Genomic DNA, 22,160 nt, shown 5'->3' with positions numbered 1-22,160 from the left:
ATCATAGCCCTGTTCATGCATACCCCAAATTCTAAAACCGATAAAAAAAATTATTTGAGTTAACAGAAAATAAAATCATCAGGTTCAACATTTTGGTAATGGATCATGCGTTTTCCTCCCTGGTGATGATCTTCAGAGCCTGTTTTGCAGCCGTCTTCACTTGGGACTTTTTTTAAGAGCTTTTTACCATATGATCACTTTTTTTGTTTTTTTCATGTCAGCAAGGGCTTAAGGACAAGCAAAGACTTGGCCAATCATGTGTGTTCCACTTTGTCTGCAAACAAATTAATACTCACTCTGTGGACGCCTTATTTGATCTTTGATTATCACTGTCCGTAAAATATTGGACCGTGTATAAACATCTGTACACCATTCACATCATAAACTAATAGTTGCTGTTTTATTTGTAAACCAATGTGCCGGATTCCTCAGCCAAAAAAATGATGAGCAACCTTTTTTTTGTCCTAATACTTTACGACTGCTCTGCATACACACATTACAGGTCAGTTAGGAGCAGATGAACCGCACTGACCCTTGCTGTCTCCTGACCAAAGCACAGTCCTCGGCGCATGCCTGTATCATGTGAATATGCCATATATATCACCTGGATATTAGACCAAGCACATATTTTGCATTTATTAGATTTGGCTGTGTAAGCATGTCACTGGATAGTCCCAGTGAACATGCAGGCATCATCTTCACTAATTTTGATATTAGAGCTTAACTGAGGTGGGCTTGGACTCATGAAGATCACAATCTGGTTCTAATTTACTATTACATAAGCACTTTGAAAGAGTTGTTTTTGAGCAGCTGGTTGCAGGAAAAATACCTAAGAAAAAGACTAACAAGGAAGCAGTTCAAAAGCTAAAGCGATGTGTAAACAGTTTTCAGGGTGTTGTTTGATTAGTTTTCACTGTGTCCGCCATTCCACCAGCGCTCCAACAACTCTGCCTCTCCGTAGTTAGTGGGAGGTGAACAAGTTTAGGAGGGTTGAGTGGGCACAGCTGAAAGTGAAGGATAAGGCATGTACCTGATGTAAACATCGCATGACAACAAAGGCATTTACGAGGGAGCAGGATGAAAAGTAGTGGGTGAGAAAGGGTAGGTGAAAGTGTATTTGGGGTTCCGAGGCTGGCCCTACAAAGAATCCGCCAGTCACAACGAAGGGGCCCAAAGCGTGTGATTATTAATTACCGATGGCTTTGCAGCCTTTGGAAATCAGGGGGCCGCACACATCAAATGTGTGGAATAGGCAGAGCAGCGAAAAGCCTGTCATTATCATCACAGAAACAATGCTCGAATTTGGCTGTCATGCATTTTTGCCTAATTGACTGTTTTGATGCAGAGTTTTTTTTCTTTCTTTCTCCATTTTGTTTTTGAGGGGGCACCGATGCCTCCCACTCTCTGGTCTTGATGAGGAGAACTTGGTGGGCTTTCAACTTCACGCAGCAAGAACCTTCCGGAGGTTCTTTGATGGCAAGAAAAAGCCCCTGGAGATCTCAGGGGCCTCATTGGCCTCCATTTATGTTTTGGCACCGTAACACTCCATTTTTGATTCCTGACAAGAAATGAGTGAGGAGGATAAGTTATGTTTGTAAGGCGTAACGTCTGTCCACGTGAATGTATGTGCTATATAGTGTGTGTGTGTGTGTGAGCTGTGGAGTGGTACTGTATGGGATATTGTGATAAAAGCGGGAGGCCAGGGACCCACAAAACACATGAGGGGTCTTCTAATTTACATAATTAACTGTTGACACTAACTGTGCTTAATGAAGGCCTATTGAAGTCATTGACCCTTTTACACAGCCAACCCCTGGGAATGAGACAGAAGCTCCTCCAGCAAAGGTTAAAACAATGTGTCTGGTTAACTTCCGACAAACGCGCCGAAACGCTCCCAAAGTTTCAAAGATTCTTGCTCAATGGAAGAGGTTATGGCACAGAACGACCTATGATTTCCCAGAGCTGAAATGCCACCAGATATTTGGCTTTGGTGTCTAATCCCTCATTATTAGCTTTTGTTCTACAGAATTTGCCCGGTCACTTGGTCTTCTCTGTGGTACACTACTTTGATGAGCTGAGTTGTAGAGGCTGTAATGGAATTACACATTCATTTATTACAGTATTTAAGTTCCAAAGTAATGTGTAACAACAATACCAATATTGTTATCAATATTTGTCAAAAGAACATTCATAATATAAGGACCCTGCACCATGTTTTAAACGTAGGCCTATAGCATTTCATTGTACTCCTGACTTACATGCTATAGATTGTGTTGTCTGTGGGGAGCAGATTATATTTGGGTTGCCTGTCTAAATCTATTAATAGAGGATGGTGGCACCAGCCCCGCATTGGCCATTAAATACAAGGAATTAAGCAAAGGCTAACAGTGCTTCTGACCACTTAGCATATGGCTGAGATCCCCTTATACATCCTTGTAAATAAATGCTTGTGCTGTTGAAAAACTACTCAACTACTACTCTATCTACTTTTAAATAAAAGGCAGTCTGCTCTGATGCTTTTTAGAGGCATTTTGGTGCCAGGCATAAAATGGAATCTGGCTCAACATGGACACCGTTAATCTGGATCCAGGACATTAAGGTCTTCCTGACCTGGAGGGGAAACGCTAGCTGTTGCACACATGTAACGTTTCATCTAAATGTAATTGTATGTCATCCAAATTAGCAGTAAAATATTATGGAAAATAATATAGAAAAAAAGAGTAGCCAATATGTCATTTCCAGTATGTTTAGTCACTAGAGGACTTTGGATTGCAATGAGAAGACAAACACCATCTGTTGTACAAAGCTGTCAAACATCACAACATTTTGTTTTTGTGATTTCTCCAGAAGCCAGACGTCTTTAACCTGTTATGACTAATTGCTTATTATGCTTCGGAGACCACTTGGTGCTCCCTTAATGTCTATCAATACTCAAAAGTCACGACACTTCCCTTTGTGAAAATGCCACTGTTCTCCTTTTGGCGTCACTGTTAATCATTGACTGCTAATGGCTTTTCCATTTTGTCGAGCTTAAAAGCCTCCAGAGTCATATCTACCAGTGTAAAGTTGAGGGATTCACTCTCTCCATATAGTTTGCCACAGACAGCCAAAGGAAGCTTTTTTCCCCCCTTCCTTATATTCCACACACTTTACCGTGTTCAACGAGGTCATTGGGGATGTTATGAATGATCATTGTGAATCTGTTTGCATTGAAAAGGCCTTTCCAATCTTCCCACCCCCTACCCACACTCATCAACCTAATTCTCGGCTACTGCTCAATGTATAAAAAAACAGATTTATTGTTCAGTTGGTCCCCATCAGGTTTTTTTTTGTCTCAAAGGGGCCTAGCGATAGTTGATGGGAATGGGTCTTTCATATTTAAGGACAATGTCCTAAAGCTTGAAACTTTCCCACACTTGTTTAAGGAAGAATGGGGGCCCAAAGACTCTTTTTAATCAAAAATGGAGTTTGTCATCGATAGAATGATGCTGTATGATTATATACTATAACTGATGTAAGTGGGGCAAGTACCCTCCCTATCCACCCACCCTTTTTATGTCTATGAGATGGGGCGCCCCCCACCCCCCTTGGTTCTTGCACACTGGTTTGAGGGCCTTCAAAAGGGGGCCCCTCAAGCTTTGATCCTCTATATGGGTGCGGAAAAACATCTTTTTGCCCTACACTTTGCCCAGGAAACCAAAGTTTTCGCCGCCGCAGTATGCTAATGCGGCCAAGCTAATCACCCTTCCCAATTACAAGATTTATATACCGTAATGGCACCCAGTGGTACCCCTTTACCCCTCAATTGCATGGCCCCTTATCTACCCTCCGGATATCCCATGGAGCAAAGGTGTCTTCTGTCTATGAATGCAGCTGCCTTGCCACCACCTCAGCCTCTTGCTTTCTTTGACAAAAGGGGGTAACATGAAAACAGTTCTGTGGGTGGGCCACTTAATGCTGTCCCCTCTTTCTCTACCTAATGTACTTTTCCAGTATATGTCGTGAAACACACAGTAGCTCCAAGGTATGCTCCAGACAGATAAATGGGTGCGAACTTGGGGGACTGTGGCCCCTCAGCCTCCTCAGCATGTCGAGAGTACCCACTGTTTGGATTATATTTCTTCTATCAATATCAAACCCAACAAACCTACTTCATCCCTTGCCCATGATATAAGCGAGCACTCTTAGTATTTCTTTTCCGTCTTTTGCTTCCGTTTCTGCTTCTTAGGTCATTTAAAATACTGAATGTTTTTAGGGGGCGTAGTGTAGAGGTCACAAAGAATATGAACTTTGATGTACATTTCTACATCAAAGAAATATACTTGTCAAAATGTAGGGTAACATTGTTAAACCCCAGACTGAACTACAGCACATTTAAAGGTCCCTTTGAATGGGACAAACATGGAGCCTGTGAAGTGCTGGCTGAACCCACCAGAGCTCTTGGATCTGTCCCAGGTTCTCCTCAGGTGAACTTTTGTCCTGCTTGTTGAGAGCGGGAACATGTTCTTTCCCCCTCAAAAGAAGGATACTAACTCAAAAGATAATCTGTTTGTTTTTCAAACTTCAATTAAAGACAGTGTGAAAGATTAAGGGGAACACTCTCTTAGGAATCGGATTAAATAAAGCACTGCATACTAAAATCGGGGAAATGTTGGATTTGAGCAATCATAATTCCTAATAATTAAAGCCTCAGAGGGAGAAGGTTATAGAGAAAGAATGTCCAGATAATGCCCTTTTTCCTAAAGGTGTGTGAAGGTTGGCCTACATCAGTGAGTCTTAGTGATAATCAGTACACGGCCTCCGGATGGAATTGTTTTTCAAAATTGATTACACTGAATTGGGCAATTGAAATTTTCTTTTAATAAATTGTGCCCATGAAACTTTTCATCCATATGTTGCCACAACATTTTTGTATTTGTGTGGCTATAAACTGTTGGGATTTGATATTAGTATAGTATGCATTGGTGGCTTAACATGGTGCCAGTTACAGAAAAAAGAAGATACAATTGGACATAATGCTCATTTATGCTCACATTAGGACTAGGTAACGAAAAAGAGGTCATGTTTGGCAGCGACACTTTTGGCCACTGTATATTGTGTTTCATTATCACTTAACATTTAATGAATGTTTTTTACTGTACAGGAATTCACCTTGACTGATAAAGTACTGTACTGTCATTCCATTAAAACTAGATACATTGTATTGTTTAGGCAATATAAATGCAAGAGCCTTTTGCACGTGGTTAAGGAACGTGTACTTTTTGTTATGCCCACACACACACACACACACACACACGCACGCACATGCCTTTTGTATGTGTGTCTGAGTGTGTATGTGAACCATATCAGCGGGCACTTACTGCCACTTCCAGATGGTGCTGAAAACAAACAGGGCTACACTGTAGGACCCCTCAATAGGACCGTCTAGACTGGTCCCTGACCAGACAGATACAGCCTCCCATCAAATTAGCGTTTGTCAGCTTTATGGTAATGGTCTGCAACAGTCTTCCTGTCAGTGACATCAAGATTTACAGCACTGACACCCACCCACATCCCCCTGCTTCACACTACACATATATTCCATCCTGACTACTCCCTTTATCCTACAAATGCACTAACCCCAGCCTCAGTCGCTTTCTCTCAACGTACTTCTTTTCTTAGTCGCTGCTTATTGCTGCTGAACAACTCTTGCCTGCCACCCCGGCCTTATCTATGCAAATGGGAGGAGAAGTTGTGGAAATGGTTGTTTGTCAGGGAGTTTTGTACAAATGCTGGGACCATCAAACTCCTCCTGTCTTCCTTTCTGAAAGTATCACAACTGCAGCGGCAAAACCACCCAAGCCCCCTCTGCCTCTGTAACAATAGGTTGTGTCAGAGTTTCCTATTAATCCCCAGTGATGAGGCTGAAGTGTTTTTGCGGCGAAGGGTTGGGACTGGGGAGGTGGTAGGAGGCTAAGGTGGTGGTGCATTGAAGTTTTGGGGGTGATGTAGAGATATTGAGTGCTTGAGACTTTAGAGGGTGAGGAGTGAGGGGATGAGGGATACATTATTTGGAATGGTGGTGGAGTGTGAGTAGAGGACAGACAGAGAGCCCCATGTATGCGGATTAGCGTCACCCCCCTCTTTCATGTCGACGTTTTTTTGGGAGGTAACCCGATCCGTGGGCCCTAGCACTAGTGAACCCAGTGGGAAAGGCTCCCTGACAGATATCCCGTCCATTCTCAGCCCAAATGTTTTTCCAAGGCTACACAACTGCCTTTGATCTGGCCTCCTCCAAAACCAAGTAGGGTCACAAGCTACCATGTCAGGCAAGCGCTGGATTTGCTTAATGACGAGGGACATAGAATGAAAAGGGAGAAAGTAGAGGGGGTTACTTTTCATTCAGAAATCTTGCCCCATAGTATCTGTCTTGGTTATCTTTCAAACTGGACTTTTCATTCAGTTGGTCACGTCCCCTCATTCAGTCAGACGAAACACCACCTCAAACCTCTGCTCCTAAATAGGACATTTCTCTCCTTCATCATGATTCTTGTGGACATTTTTGGTATTCAGATTAGACGTCCTTCTAAGTGAAAGCGTGTTATTTAATTGGAGCTGTGTGTCTCACTGTATTTTGATTTCTCTTTATTTGTGATTTGAAAATGACAATTCATTTACAGTAACCAGTTATAATAATGCACTGATTCTCCCTCTGCAGTGCAATATATGCAGTGTGCTCCAGCAGAAAGCTGGGGGGCGCTCTAACTTCACTCTATAGATTTCTCTGTGTGTGCGTGTGTGTGTTCCAGCTTGTCTCCTTGTCCAGACACCTTAGCATCAGGGCAATAGTGTTGTTCAAGCTCTGAAACGAGGGCCAGACAGGCAGAAGTGGGATGAATGAATTGGGTAAGGGGGTGATAGGAGAGAGAGACTGAGAGGGAGAGAGAGAGGCGAGTAAGAGGATGTTGCTTCAGAATAAGGGGATAATATGCCTGCAAAACAGTGACAAGCAAATCAGCTTTAAAAACAGGGCCTCCCCTACACTCGCAGACACGCAGCCATAATGGGTTATGGGTTGTTTTGTCAACTTAAGTAAGACACGGTCTACTTCACTAGATGGGATATTGAGCTGGTGCAGACAGGGTCATCTTATTATTGCTGTATGTCTGTCATTTTAGTCCAGTAGGTCCCTGTGATGTTGCGTTAGAGGTGTTGAAGTCAACAGTAAACATATTCATCATTCACTGCGTCAAAAAAAATTCCACATTCGATAGGCATTGTCAGACATGGAATGGGAGCGATGCATATCCCTCAAATTTTTCAGTGTACCCTGTTGTGTGTGTTTGTACAGGGATCTATTTCGGATGCGGGAGTAATGAATGGCACCTGTTTAGTATCTTTAGTTGGCTATTATTTTTGAAGTGCAATAAATCTTGCATTTCGTCACCTGTGGCTACAGCTGAAAGCATATCACAGTGTTCGCTGCCAAATTCACATTTCATGTGTATATCTTGCAATTAAAGTTTTAAGAAACCAGTCAGTCACGCATGTAGCGGCAAGTTTCATGCCTCCAGGATAATCTTGCTTGCATCCTCTGGGAAGAAAATGTGCTGTCATGAGACGAAAGGCAAGTGGTGACAGTGGTGGTCATCACCGGGTTGGCAGAAGAGGTTTCCTTAACACATAAGGAGGATATAAGTAACCAGATGTCCTGGTCTGAATAAAACATGCGTTATGTTGTGAAACTAAAGAAGGTGCGGTGGTGCGTGGTTTGTACCTACAGTAGGTCTGATGCTGTATGTGGTTGGCGCAGTAACAGCGAAGCATGGGAAGGGTCCTGTGTGCAGCCTTGTGTGTCTAGCATATCTCGCTCGGCCCTTAACCAGAATGGCATGCAGTGCGCCCCCACACCCCCTTCCCCTCACTGTACTAAACCACACTGTGTCCCACAGTGCACCCCCATCCTGCTTCAAAGCGGCAAATAACAACAACAACTGAAGGGGAGAAGATGAATGAGGATGAATGAATGTGCCCCCTCCACCACCCCCTTGTGCGCACACCCCCTCCACCGCCCTTTTCCCCTCTATCCTTCCTTCTGTCCCGGACGAACTGCCTTCCTGCATGCCCCCCTCTGCTCCCGCCCTCTGCTTACCCCTGATTTTGCAAGCCTGTGTTATGACTGTGACCGGTGTGTATTACACACATATCTGTTAGCACCACTCCTCCGTAGGGACGCCCATATAAAGGACTGTCATTTCCAAAGGTCAGGCGTGAGCCCTGCACACAAGTGTTGTCCCGACACTTGGTCTGGAAAAATAAAAACGGCTTGCTTGACCATCCGTGTCCTGTGTCTGTCTACGGCGGCTATGACTCTCAGACACCAGTGTCTCCGATGTCCTTTCCATTTTTTTTTTCCCCTCCCTCCTCCCACCTCCTCTTTTCTTTGCAAGCATTTTACTGTTGGTGGAAAATCATGATACCCAGCTTGTGTAATTTGGCAGCCAAAGAGGAAGTCATTTATACCTATCTCTTGGAAACTGTACTTAAATGTGATACGGCAGTTTTTACGAGGCATTATTAAACTCATTAGCACCATCACTGGACCCAGTGCAAACTGTTTCAGCACATCACTTGATCTGTAAACTACCTTTTGAGAGGAAGTGTGGTACGCCACCGGTGTATTGATCAAGGATGTGACCATGTGGGGGGGTTAATTCTTAACACATAATTTGTGTGCCTGAGGCTGATACAAAACATGTCGTAATGACTTGGTTTGAGAGTGACACATCTGCATCCCAGCTATAGGATGGTCATAGTTTCCAGATTACACACACACACGATGTTAGCCCAGTTCAGGTGACTCAGTCATCAGGCACTTACCCTCTTATAAACAAACTGAAGATCCAGTGCACCCACTGAACACTCCAACATCAAACCTGTTGAAGTTTTCCCATTGGAAATAATGAACCAGATGAAAGGTAAATCATAAATTATTGCTGAAAAACCATGTTCTCACACTGTGTGTGTTTAGTCTGTGTAAAAAAAGAAGAAGCAAAAATCCACATTATGGAATAATAATAAATGACACAGAAGAGAGGCTTTATTATTTGCAATGCGATATCACTTATGCAACTATTTAACAAGACCAGATAGACCTCAGATCCATTTTCTAATAATTGACAAAAATGTACGTGCCATACTTGTGAAGTATGAAGATCAACAACACCTGATTCATAGTAGTTAACATAGTAGTGCAACTTATGGTTAACTTATCTTGTCTATACCCAAATTAAAATAGTTATCATTGCCTTTAACTGTCTTGTCAATCTCTGGGGATAAAATAAGTTTTCTTGTCTCAAAATGATGTGTATCACACTCAGCAACCTGTCTTGGCGTAGTCAAGTTGAACATCTTAGGCTTCAGACATCTTTTACATGTCGGCTCTGTTGTGTCCATGGGTTTGTCCAGACTGTTGGATTTGTAATGGAAATAGGAAAGTACTTTGTGGACAAGCAGTCAGAAAGAGCACACCTGTGCTCTTTTCACTGTGGAAGCTAAAAACAATTGCCCCACCGAATTTGTCTGTAGAAACAGGAAGCCCATTATTGCATATTAATACCACCCATGGAAAATCACAAATTCTTAAGTATATAGACTGATTGAATATGTTATACTGTTTTTTTATTATTATACAGCAGATTATGCTATACATTTCTGGTATACTTCATTATATGAAATATTAAACATTTAAGCAATTCCCCCTAGGAATTAATATAGTATTCTAATTATGTTTTATATGGCTGCACCAATGGTTCAAATGGAAAATAAATGTGTACACCATTGTTTATAACTCACTTACTAAAATGTCCATGGTGTTATACGTTGCCAGTGTGTTCCTAAGCAGAAAATCCAAATGCATCGTGCATATTATTCTTGCAGATTTGGCAGAGAATGTCACCTAGCAGGAGCATGTGTGGGCCATGCACTACTTTTAATCATTTGACAACCCCAATGTTTAGTCCTTAATATACAACCGAAAACCAGTCCAAAGAAACTGGAAGCTTGTTGGGGTGCCTCAATTTGGATCATGCTGTCATGCCACTGCCCGTTTTCCTGCCCTGTGGTCTTCATGACGGCAGCCATGGAGTACGAGAGTGAAATATGAACTAGTCTGCTGCAGTGAAAGCGGCCGCCTCCAACTCACATTTATTACCTCTAAAAATACAAAGTGGTTTTCTAAAACAAGCCTGGCTCCTGTTCTGTCCAACTACATCAGGTGAACTTGCAACACCGTGGCTTATGACTCACTGACAAAACAGATTTATTTGAATGGTTCAACATGCCTTTTATTGTGGCTGAACACGATGTCTTGATCTCTTTTCCATGCACACTATCCAAATATGAATAGGTCGGTGAACATAATGCACATCAACTGAGGGTCATGTAAGGTCAAACGTCTACATGCTGGTGCTGGTTCAGGTACATAGATCTGTTTCTGAGGGCCTTTGCATTTTTACTACTTAAATATTAAGTAAGTAAATGAACTATAAAATTAGTGATTGCCCGGTGGTTTGGCTCAGTCTTTGTCATTTTTCCTTTTTTTATGGCAGTGTAAATAGGTTGTCAGTCTTCACATCAGGCTTGGCAGAGGCTAATGTGAAGAGAAAAAAGGGATAACTTGGCTGTATCAATCTGTTGTCTCAATAATCAGTTACTGCTGATCATGCATATCAAGTTTTTAGTTGACTGTCTCCATATGTCATATTCAAAATGTAGCTTTGGGCAGCTGGACTTGTTTTAGTTTAATTCAAAAAGTCTCAAATTACAAACATTAGTACGTAATTGTACTAGATTAAATTTCTCAAAGCTATTTGTTAAACCTGAAACTGCCTTATCTTATCTTACAAGTGCAACAAAGCAATTAAAGCAGTCACTTTTTCTGATTCTGGAAGTATCGGAGGGGGAAAAACTGCAAGTAAATCATGAGAACATTTTATTCATTTATAAAACTTCAACTTGTCATAACATCGTCATAGAACTTAGCCTAGGAACTTGTCACGGCAACACAAGTGATGGGCTACATAAGACTTAATAAGTCTGTAAAAGTAATTGAAAAATATTATACAAACGATAAATAGGCATAGAACAAACTGAAACACTTTAATGAAATGTGTATGAGATGAAAAGCTTTGTATGGGAATAGATCACAGGCTTTGAAGAAACACCGGTCGCAAGGCAGTGATGCATTTCTGTTGCCCGATCATCTGACTATTATGGGTCTAGCTCCACCCGTACCATACCATTACTCTGGTACTCCAAGGGAAGGGTACTGTAAAATGGAACTTTGGCATCGAAACAGCAACACATCTTTCAGTATTAGGTGACACAGGAAGTTTGATCTATACCACAGATGTTATGAAGTTTAAAACCAACCCTATCAAAGGGTTAAGGTTGGATTAACAATGAAGTGCTGATAATGGATGGATGGATGGATGGATGGATGGTATTTACTGTGTTTTGCAATTTGTATTTGTCAAAAACGGAGGTGTTGCCAAACTTTTGATTTGACTGGAAATTCTTCTTAATGATGATCTGACTTGCCTGGACACTCCCTCAGCTTGTATTCGTGGAACTTGTCCAAAAGACATGAGAAGAATTAGCCACTGACAGCAATGGAGATGAGAGAACTAGAGAAACAGTTTAGAGAGCAGGAATGCCAGTCAAAACCTTGACTAAGTTGTGTTTTGCTGATGCAGAATGTAAGAAATTATGCATTCCAGGTTCGTCACATACTTTTAAATGAAAGACAGTTGGAGTATGAGCTTTAATGAAAGTGCACCATTGTGAATCTGTGACCTGGAGAAAAAAAAGTACTGCTGCGAAATATTAATTGAGTAACTTTGAGTGTTGCAGTTTCTGTTCTTGTCTACTTGAGCTCGTGTCTGTTGCCAGGAAGACCAGTTATGTCACCCATTAAATGGCTTGACATATTTTTCAAATGGGAACGTTTGTGTGTGTGTGTGTACTTCTATCTGTCATGCATCTTTTGAGCAGACATTTCATTTAGAAAAATACTGCCTGGCTATGTCCTCAGTGATATTTATAGTCGGCAGTGTTTCCCATTTACATAAAGCCTAGCTAATCAGCTTTTGCAACAACAGTGAGGTAATGTCTTGGCCGGTCTGTCTGTGAAGCACGATTAAAACATGTCCAATCCTATAAGAAGCACCCGATCGATTGAGTCTAGGAATTGCAGACCTTTTATGGAGAGTGTAATGGCAAGGAGTGGCAAGTTGTTGTTTTCTTTTCCAATATTGCTGTTTTTAATGCACAGGTGGCCTCGTAGTAGAAGTTATAGGGTAGCCTTAATATAAGAGGAAGCAAAGCTGATAAGCCTCCATAAGCACAGGTCTTTATGGCCCCCGATCATACCCGGTATTAACGTCCATCCTAAGTGATCTGATCACAGGTTCACAGCTCGAAATAGAGATAACAGTGCATACAAATGCATCCTAAATGCTTTTTCAGATCTGATCACTCAGACCACCTTCGGACGTGGCCTAGATACGTGTGGCCACATGAATTTACATGTGTGAACACAAATACATCCTCAGGATTCTTTTCAGAGCTCCTACTCAGCTGCTGCCGTTTCTAAATGAATCGAAAGTATTTTTACACTTTATTTGTATTATTACTGATGCTGATTTACCACATAATTTCTTAATTCATGGTAGCACTCATTGTTGTGAAGGAGGACATGAGGACAGTTGGTCTAACAGAAGAGGACATAAGGTACAGGGCAGAAGAAGATGGTAGCACACGTTATAGTGCATCGGTACAGTCAGCGGCTCTCGACTTAACTCTCTCTTTTTCTCTACCTGTCACTCATACATACACAAGCATATTGAGAACACATATGTACATACTGATGTAGTTGACGGAGAAGGGGCACACCTAGAGGTAAGCAAAGGCCTTTGGACATATTTATTTTGTCCTCTGCCTTTTGACCATACTCTCCTCGTCAATCTTGTGCTGTCAAAGAAGGATTCTACACATCTTTCTTTCTCACAGGGTTCACTGTGTACACAGAGACCACAGGGTCAGGACCTGGACGCTCCTTTGGAAGTGTTGTGAAAACTGAAATAGCTGGTGGGAGCAACAGCAAACAACCTGCTTTACTATTTTACCCTGAATAATAATAAGTGGCTAAATAAGGTAAAAAGTCCCAAATTGACAGCAACGTCATTGTTACTTCAGTTGTTCTTCTCTCCCCACCATCAGCATGTGCGCCCTGACTGACAGCAGATTTCACCTTCTACAGGAATCTGAACATGTAGCTTCAGGGAAGGTAGACCTGGGGGCAGAGGCAGCGAAGAGAGCAAGAAAGAGAACAGAATGACCTCATCAAACCAAGTTTTTACATGTGTTCCCCCATCTGAAACAAATGTGTTTCAGATCTTTCCGTTTTTCTGGAGAGGGGAATGTTTCCTGTTTGAGTAGACTGCTGGGTTCACCAAGGAGTCGGGGGGGTCAGGTTGCTCAGCCGACGTCTGGTTCTATTGAAGAAGATTCCCCACATTTCCATCAAACGGCAGCTCTGTTTTGGCACGGCTCTGAAAACTGACCCTGGTGGTCACTTGTGTCTGGGGGTCTATGGAAGAATTGAGGCCTACTCACTCTTTGCTGCTCTCGTCATGCTCGAATTTGAAGAAAGTGATGGTTGCATGTCATAGCTATTGTGAGGAAAGTGCTTGTTTTTGTTTGCTTAAGCCATCTCAAGATAAGATTTGAGCTAAGTCATGGACATTGGCCAAACATTCTTGAATCATAACAAGGAACCCAGGTTAATTTTCTCATTTGTTTGTCTGTTTCTTCCCAGTCTCCCTCCCTGCTACTTTTTGATGCACGCCCAAGCACACCTGGAGTACGTGCGCACAGATGTTCAGCAGTTTGTGTACACATGTCGCTGTGTTTTCTTTCCTGTCAGACTCCTTGATTGAATAGAGTAGCAGTGCACTGCACAGGTTCGTCCGCTGACATGAGCATTAAGCAATCTTATGTTGGTGTTCTTCCAGCTGAAATGTGATAGCGTATAAGAATGTGTCAGACTACGTGTGTGGATGTGTGCCTGCAAACACCCATGCATGTGTTGGTGTGTGTGTGCGCCTCTGCTCCACCTTGTCCAGACTGGTTCCTGTCTTCCTAATAAAAAGAGATTTCTCTTTAGTTTTGGATACTGATCTCTCCACACTAGTTTAAAGATCTCATTCACGGTTCACACTGCATTTGCCCCTTAATGTCTCACAGCAGGCCCTCAGTCCCAGGCTGTGATTCATGGAGTGACAGGTCTGCCTTTGACTGCCCTAAGGGCCCAATCAGACAGGGTCCACCCAAACACACATGCAGACAAAAACATGTTACAACAGTGCTTACATGCATGCATTTAACACTCATATTTCCCTCTACAGCTTTCCACGTGTAGACTTTTACTCTGTATGACATAATTACATTAAAGCATACAAGTCAAATATCTTGCTATTTCAATCTTTGTCAAACTCATTGCCTTTTTTTTTTTAATTTTTACTTTCTGGTGGAGCACGGTTAATCATTTTGTTCCTCTTGCATCAGCTGACCGTTTCAGAGTCGGTAACTGTTTTTGACGTGTAATGGGATTTACCGCTCGTCACATTAAGACAGACAGCTATAATGCCGATTCCTGCAGAGTTGGAGAGACATGAGAGTAAATACTTTAAGGGTTACACAACTTGTTGTGATTCCATATGCACAATCTAAATCTATACCACATCTTCTCCAGGGGTATTTTATTCGCTTGCAAATGCAGTCATTGTTTGTTTTGTTTTAGTGTTTCCGGGCACTGTGCTGTAAAGGACCCCCGCCACCGAGACCCGAGTATGATGTGGTATGCATTGGCCTGACAAGTGCTGGAAAGACCAGCCTGCTCTCACACCTCTGTAGTGAGGGCAGTGACCACATTGTTCCTACAACAGGTAGGTGCACATTTGAAAGAATGATGTCCTTAAAGAGGATCCTCCACCAACATGCACATCTCTCACTGATATACTTTCATATTTGAAGGAGTTGTTGTCCCCTGGATTAGAACATATGGATCATTTTATCCAGGTATTACTGCTCACCAACAGGGGGAAGCAAGTCTTTAGTAAGTCTTTCAAAGTCTAAGTGCACATGCCAAAAAAAAAACCTCTGCTCTATGTCTCTAGCCAAAACACATCTTCTTTCTTCTAGTCAAGTGGGAGGCTGGTGTTAAGTATGTCCAGAAGAGGAGGCTTTAGGGTTAGTACATCATCCTCCTGGTAGTCAACGCTATGCTTTCGACATACAATGCAATTCCTCAAGGACACTGACATTCCTCCTTCCTCCCCTGGCTTTGTCAGCAGTCAGCTTTGAGCTGTTGCAGAAATCCCGTTTTAGCTTTAGTCATTGTGCACATTCACCAGTACAAAATAATTCCCAAAGGTGCTGCCTGTGACTATTAGTGTGTCTGTGGCAGGCAGCGGTTTAAGGGCGTGAACACCTGTCGCCGCCTGCCAATAAGTAGACCTTAATTGATAAAACATGTCGATTATGTGCGGAGAATTATTTGAGTGAACGTCTCTAAAATGTGATTTAGTTGTCAGCCCAGTCTGCATCTGCCAACATCAACAGAGGGAAGATCATGTAGAACAATGAGGGGGAAGTCTCCTGTGGCTCCACCCACTTCTTACTTCATGATTTATCACCGTTGTAATGTGCACAAACCCCACATTTAACAGTTAATTCAGATGTTAAAAAGATCATAATCACACGTGTTCCTCTTCCCTCCTAGTTTTTGAATGTTACTGGCAAAAGATTTCCCATCAAGTCAATTTTCCATAATTTGACCAACTTTAAATTTTTCACTTATTTTTTTTGTTACTATTTTCCGTTGTATACAACCACATAAACAAACCACATAATACATGGTAGCACTTTAGACATCAGTTCCATCCTACCTCCAACGTAGAACAAAATGCTTTTCTTTTTAGCTCTTTTTGTTTTTCTGTTTAGCTTACCCAGACCTCACAAAGTGTCATATTCTTTTGATTTTACAAGACAAATGTGATGACAGTCCTCTTTATGATCCCCAGCTGCTAGTTTGGGAAAGGTACATCCTCTCCTACAGAGTCTAAATGATAAAGTGTTTTTTATTTATTTATTATTACAAAGCACTTCAGCCAGCATTCTTAAAAGCTAACTCTCTTTCTAATATCTCTCTCTTTCTCTCTTTATCATTACAATGATGGACTTTTATTTTTTTTTCTCCTGTCAGGTTTCAGCATCAAAGCAGTGCCATTTCCAAATGCTGTCTTGAATGTAAAAGAACTGGGAGGTAAGAAACTCATTCTTTGCCACATGAAATTCACAGTGTGAATGTGTTTACATGAAATGAAGTCCCACCAGATGTCAACAGGTTCATTTGCCCCAGAATAACTTAAAGGTTTAGTGTTTAACCTCCGCAGCGCCCCATGAGGAACTTTTAGTAATCATCAGAACATTGCCAATGCCTCTCTGACATTCCCTTAGGTGATCTAGCTCCACCCCCAACCCTCTGCTACCCATTTGCAAGTATTACCCCCATCAAGCTGCTGAACGTCAGGGGATTTATTAGCAGTAGAATCCACTTCTTTTTGTAGGCAATTCTTGCCATGATCTGACACACTCCAATCTGCTGCAGCTGTCATGCTTTAATAGTGCTATGTTGCCGTGGAACTTACTCCTTTGCTCTGTCAAGGCCCTGGTATACTTCCCCGCACATGACACACGCACGCCGAAGTGTGCATCGCATATCGCGGACCCTGGTATACTCGCATATACCAGGGTCGTATACTAATCTCGTGTCACTAGCTCGTATACTATCTTAATCATCGTGTGGGCGGTACAAGTCTGGACCCCGGGAATAGGACGCGTTCCTACCAAAGCAGAAGAGAACAATGCTACAGCTCCCTCGGACACATCTGGTTCGAGCGGCTCATCAGCTGAAAGGTCCGTCGGGCAGGGGAGTCAGGGTATCAGCTGGTTCGAGAGTTGCCAGGTTGGAGGCTCGGATGACAATCCTTGGCGACTACATCTGTTGTCGAAAAATCTTTTCGCCTTGGTGAGCGGAGCTTAATACTCCACCTACTGGTGCAGTGGAAATTCAGTTTGTGCACGCTCTGTCCACAAGCACCCAATGCTGTCTTTGCTCACGGTTCCAAAATCTGGGCTGATGACGCAAATCACGTCATGTGTACAATGCACATTGGATATACCAGGGCCTTGTCTGTCTTGATTGTTCCTGCGCTGGAATGACGCAGATTCATAACACTGCTATACTGAGAATAGTGGAGATTTGTGTTACGGACTGCAGCTTTAAGTATGTATTGGAATGTGCTTTTGTGGTGCAAAACTGCATTAAACAGAGAGAGAGACAAAAATATTTTTTGCAATCGGGTAATAAAGATTTGCTATTTTTTTTAGCAGCTAAACATACTAGTACACTCATTTTTTAAAAAAAAGTATTGTTAATTATTTTTTATGCAACACAATTTGTCAGTAAGTTACCACAGAATGTTCACAATATTTTTCACCAAAAAATGGGGTTTGATCTTCTCATAAGAAGCTAAATTCCATTTTGAGGCTTTTTTGTGATGATACCATTTCAACTCACCACTGAATATACACACAATTGTGTACGCTATGCAACGAATGTGTTTGTTTTTTACACCCGGTAGCATCACACCTTTCGTTCACGCAGGCATTTGTGTACAGACGTCAGAACTGTTAGCGTGTTTTGAAGTAGTTCTACAATCTGCACACTGGTATTCCTGGAAATGTCCAGCACTCGAGGAAGCTGTTTAATAAGCACAGATGAGGGATCTTGAGGTGGAGATACGTAAACAGAGCACATGTACTGGGAGGCCTCTGCTTCTCAGAGGGGAGCCATGAGAGTGAGATCAGTGCTGTCTCTTCTACAAGCAGCTTAGTGACACTGTGATAATTTATTGTTTTTATGTTGTTTTCCGTGCACTATTGGCACATGACAGGTGCAGTGTGTATTTTCGAGGCTCACCCAACCTAGCCTCCTAAAAACATGAAGCTTGCTCACACACACACACACACACACACACACACATACACACACACAAAAGAGGCACCAGGGGACCACCAACGAGGGTGCTACCAAATTTGGACAGAGTGCATACGGGGGTTTTCAAAAGAGGTTTTCTGGATTGGGTCAAAGCCAGTCTGATGGGACATTATTGTGGTTGGAAAAACACTGGTCCCATGGATGACACGTTTGATTTAGGGAAGTTAGTATTGGCTGCCACCACAGGATGATGAAATCTGTTCTCTTTTGCTCCCCCCCCCCTTCCCTGGACCCTCACTACATTGCTCCTTTTCTTGTAAATGCACAGAGCACAAGAATTTGAGTAATTTATCGTGCCATCCATTATGGATGAGTTGGAGTGAGCGAAAACAAGCACGTGATGTTTTGACGCCTTTAGTGACTACTTTTTATGTGGAGCACAGTATTGAATGTAGGTTCCTGTCTGGGGTGATTTGTTGACATGCAGCCCCTTTGCTTGGCTGAGTGAAGGCATACACATATTGTTCCAAAGGTTAATTACACAAACATGGAGTCAGGACAGTTGGTGCACTTTTTAGTAGAGTTTTAGTAGAGTTTTGATGTATAAGTGTTTTCTGAATAAACAGCCCCTTACTGCACTTTTTGTACCATAATCAAGACTTCCCATTCTGACCCTGTTCCATTTTCTTACTCTGTCCTTGTGGCCTTAAAATAAACAAAACATGCTTGGTTTAGTGTTATTTTGCACAGCATCAGTGATGCAGCAAAGTGATACAAGATGTGATGCACACACAGTGGTATTTATCACCCCCAAAACTTTACAATACCTCTGTGGCTTTAGTAAGCCTGGACTAAGGCGGACAAAGTAGCACGTTGAGGAGCATGACAAAGTGATGCACTTCACATGTATGTCCTCCCTCTCCCACCGATTGTCAATTTGGAATCCTGTCTTTATATTATATATTATTAAATGGAAAGCAAGTGTACATGTGACCCTAAGTGCTGGAGCTTTGGCAAGTAAGTTCAAGCCACTAACACCAATAAAGGTCCCATGTGTAAGATTAAGTGACATCTTATGGTGAGACTGCAGGTAACAAATGTTGGACAAGGACACTCCTGCTAAGCCCTCCCTTTTCACAAGAGCGTTGGAGACACTCTTCATTTGCATAGTAAGACACTGCTTCAAAACACAACACAAACATAGAGACACAAAATGGCAGCCTCCGTAAAGCAAGGTCCCTAGAAGGCTTATTCTAAGGCTATAAACAAACAATTTTATGTTGGCGATTATGCACTTACAAACTAACTTGTTGATCGTGTATTTAATATTTAACAATAAACGCTTCTAAACGTTACACACTGGACCTTCGACTCTCTGCTGCTTCTGACAAAGTGAGAGAGTTCAAGTGAAAATCATTCATCATGCTGTAAAGTACGTGTAAAGCAAAAGCAGAGCATCGGAGAAACATGTGAAAACAATTACAAGTGAGGAGTAAATAAAGACCCAACAGTTTCTCTCCAGTGTTCTCTTGAGGATTTTTTGGGTGTGTCTAAAAATATGGTTTGAAGACGCCCCCAGATCCATAGTTGGCATAACTCCTCCTTAAAAGCTGTAAGTGTATAAAAGCCCTTGGCGCGCTTTATCAGTGGTTTGCCGTTCAATCGTGAGTCACCTCACGTGCACCTGCTCCAACATTACACTGCTGCCTTTGGTTTGCTAGCTAGCTGAGGTTGTCTTTGACCAGAAGAACAGAAAGATTGTTTGTGTATAACATTTCATTAATCTATAAAATAGAGCCCTTTTATTTAAATATATATATATATATATATTTTTTTTTTTTTTTCCATTTTAACTTTGCTCAATTGATTTAATTGAGCTCAATTCCGTGATTTGTCCAAATTTTTTGCGTCACAGATCCGACCGCAGCGGTAAAAATGTTATTTTTCTACATGTTTGTTCAACAAGTGGTTAAACACTCCTGGAGCGCTTGGGTTTAAATTCTGTACAAACACTGACGAACAGTGACGTTCACCTGCTTTAGTCCCCACTAAAGCACACATGTCCCACACACATACACACTTAAATATTTGTAAACACGCTGCTGCTCGTCATGCACCTGTTAACAGCTGTGCTGTAGCAGAGGATGCAGCTCTGAAACACTGCTCTTGTAGGGATACCATGATGTGTTTTAATGTAAACATGACTTTGATATATATGTATATATGTGTTTATATATTTGTATATATATATATCCATATATATATATGTATATATATATATATTTGTATATAGATATAATATTTGATTTTTCCATGTATTCAGGTTCAGCCTATACAAAACTGCTGCGAGAGGTGTCAGTTTTAGATAATAATGCTGGTAGAATGTCACTGTCATTATCAACAGAGGTTTTCTATTTCTATTATAGGGAACACTGCCCTGCATGTTTTAGATGTCGCCCTGCTCCAACACACCTGATTCAGATGAACAGCTCGTTACCGGGCTTCTGCAGAGCTTGTTGACGAGCTGTTCATCTGAATCAGGTGTGTTGGAGCAGGGTAACATCTAAAACATGCAGGGCAGTGTTCCCTGAGGACCAGGGTTGGGAAACACTGCGCTAGATCACACAAACAGCACAGTGACACAGTAAAAGTAGTCGCACGGCCATCTGATCCACGCATTCTGTGCGCCTCAGCTGCCGCCGGCTTTAGCTTTTCCCACTTTCTCTTGTGCGGAATTCTTGTTTTTTTGAAAAGTGCACTTTACTGTACATGTTGACTGTTAATGTTACAGAGAACTTCAATAAAAAGTTGCTTATTGTTATGTTATTGTTGTGGAGCTGTGTTCCTCCACTGTGCGATGACGTAATCCTTGTCCAGGAAGAGAGGAAATTGTCCTGTGCTGTGTCATTTTCAGTGTAGCGTGTGGTACCTTGTATTAAATCTTCATTCATTTGAAAACTGTAACCATGTATTAAGCAAATACCCAGAGATTATTAGGAATGTTCATTTAAGGTTTGTACATTTACTGTGGTAAATGTACAACATTGCAAAACGAAATGTGCAGATTCAAATAAAGTGTTGGAATCGATTTTCATTTAATTTGAAATTGAGAATTTGAGTGGGAAGGGCACCTCTGTGGATGCAGGGAGCGTGCATGAGTGTATGAATGTGTGCATATGTCTGGACAGTGACATGACGTCGAGTCTAGACAGACCATTTCACAGTGTGCATTCATGCCACGCAATGACAGCTGATGAAGAAGTGGCCCTAATAAGCACTACTCGCTGCTGTGGTTATTTAGTGTTGGGGCTTTTGATTTGAAGTAGACTGGTTGATACGTGCTGGTGCAGTGTTCTTGCTGAAACAGTATTTGCCACCAGACAACACTTTTCTATATATAGTACATTTGTGCTGCATGGTGGATATTATACAATACTTGGTAAAAGATGTTTGTTTCAGTTCAGAGGAATTCAAATGAACATATGGACGTACTGTACATGTGGTACATCAACTAAAAACGTGACAGGTTTTGTGTAAATTTAAGACTTTAGATCTTATCATACGTTAAACACTGATTGGACACAACATTCATGCTGGTTTCCGTTTTTAATTTTATTGCTGGTCCACCAAGCCACAAGGCCATGAAGCTGAAACAACAATATAAAGCCTCCTCTCCACTGGTCCCACTAACACCCTCTAACATCTGGCCTTTGTCTGTGGTGGGAATGGATACCATTGGCATCCACTCATGGGTGAAATGACTCCGCAGTGGACATGGCTTTTTACCGGCTTCATCTTTGAGCAGAAGTAATGTCAATGTGACACCTGGGTGAACATAATAATTTCATCCTCTACTACTTAATTCTTTCACTGTCTATACTTTTTCCATCCCTACATGATGATGTGCACTGTGCAGGTTGTGATCTAAAGTTGTTTAGTTGCTGCTCAGTTTCAAAGAGGGCTTGCGGCAAAAGACACACAATTTTGGTGCAAAAGGGATACTCCAGTCTTCCACAACATTATAAAATACATCGCTAGTTCTTATGTTCCTGATCAG

At 41.9% G+C, this 22,160-nt stretch overlaps 1 protein-coding gene across 2 annotated transcripts in view; it reads left to right on the top strand.

Moving 5' to 3' along the window:
• arl15a (ADP-ribosylation factor-like 15a) overlaps positions 1–22,160 on the top strand; it is a 94,614-nt gene that overhangs the window by 22,458 nt on the left and 49,996 nt on the right. For both annotated transcript variants that reach the window (XM_058635980.1, XM_058635979.1), the window contains exons 2-3: positions 14,843–14,987; positions 16,307–16,366. In XM_058635980.1, coding sequence (XP_058491963.1) covers positions 14,843–14,987; positions 16,307–16,366 — 205 coding nt within the window. The remainder of the gene's footprint in view (positions 1–14,842; positions 14,988–16,306; positions 16,367–22,160) is intronic.

The sequence above is a fragment of the Solea solea genome, chromosome 8 (assembly GCF_958295425.1).
Source record: "Solea solea chromosome 8, fSolSol10.1, whole genome shotgun sequence".
Lineage (NCBI taxonomy): Eukaryota > Metazoa > Chordata > Actinopteri > Pleuronectiformes > Soleidae > Solea > Solea solea.
This window is presented reverse-complemented; position numbering and strand designations above follow the sequence as displayed.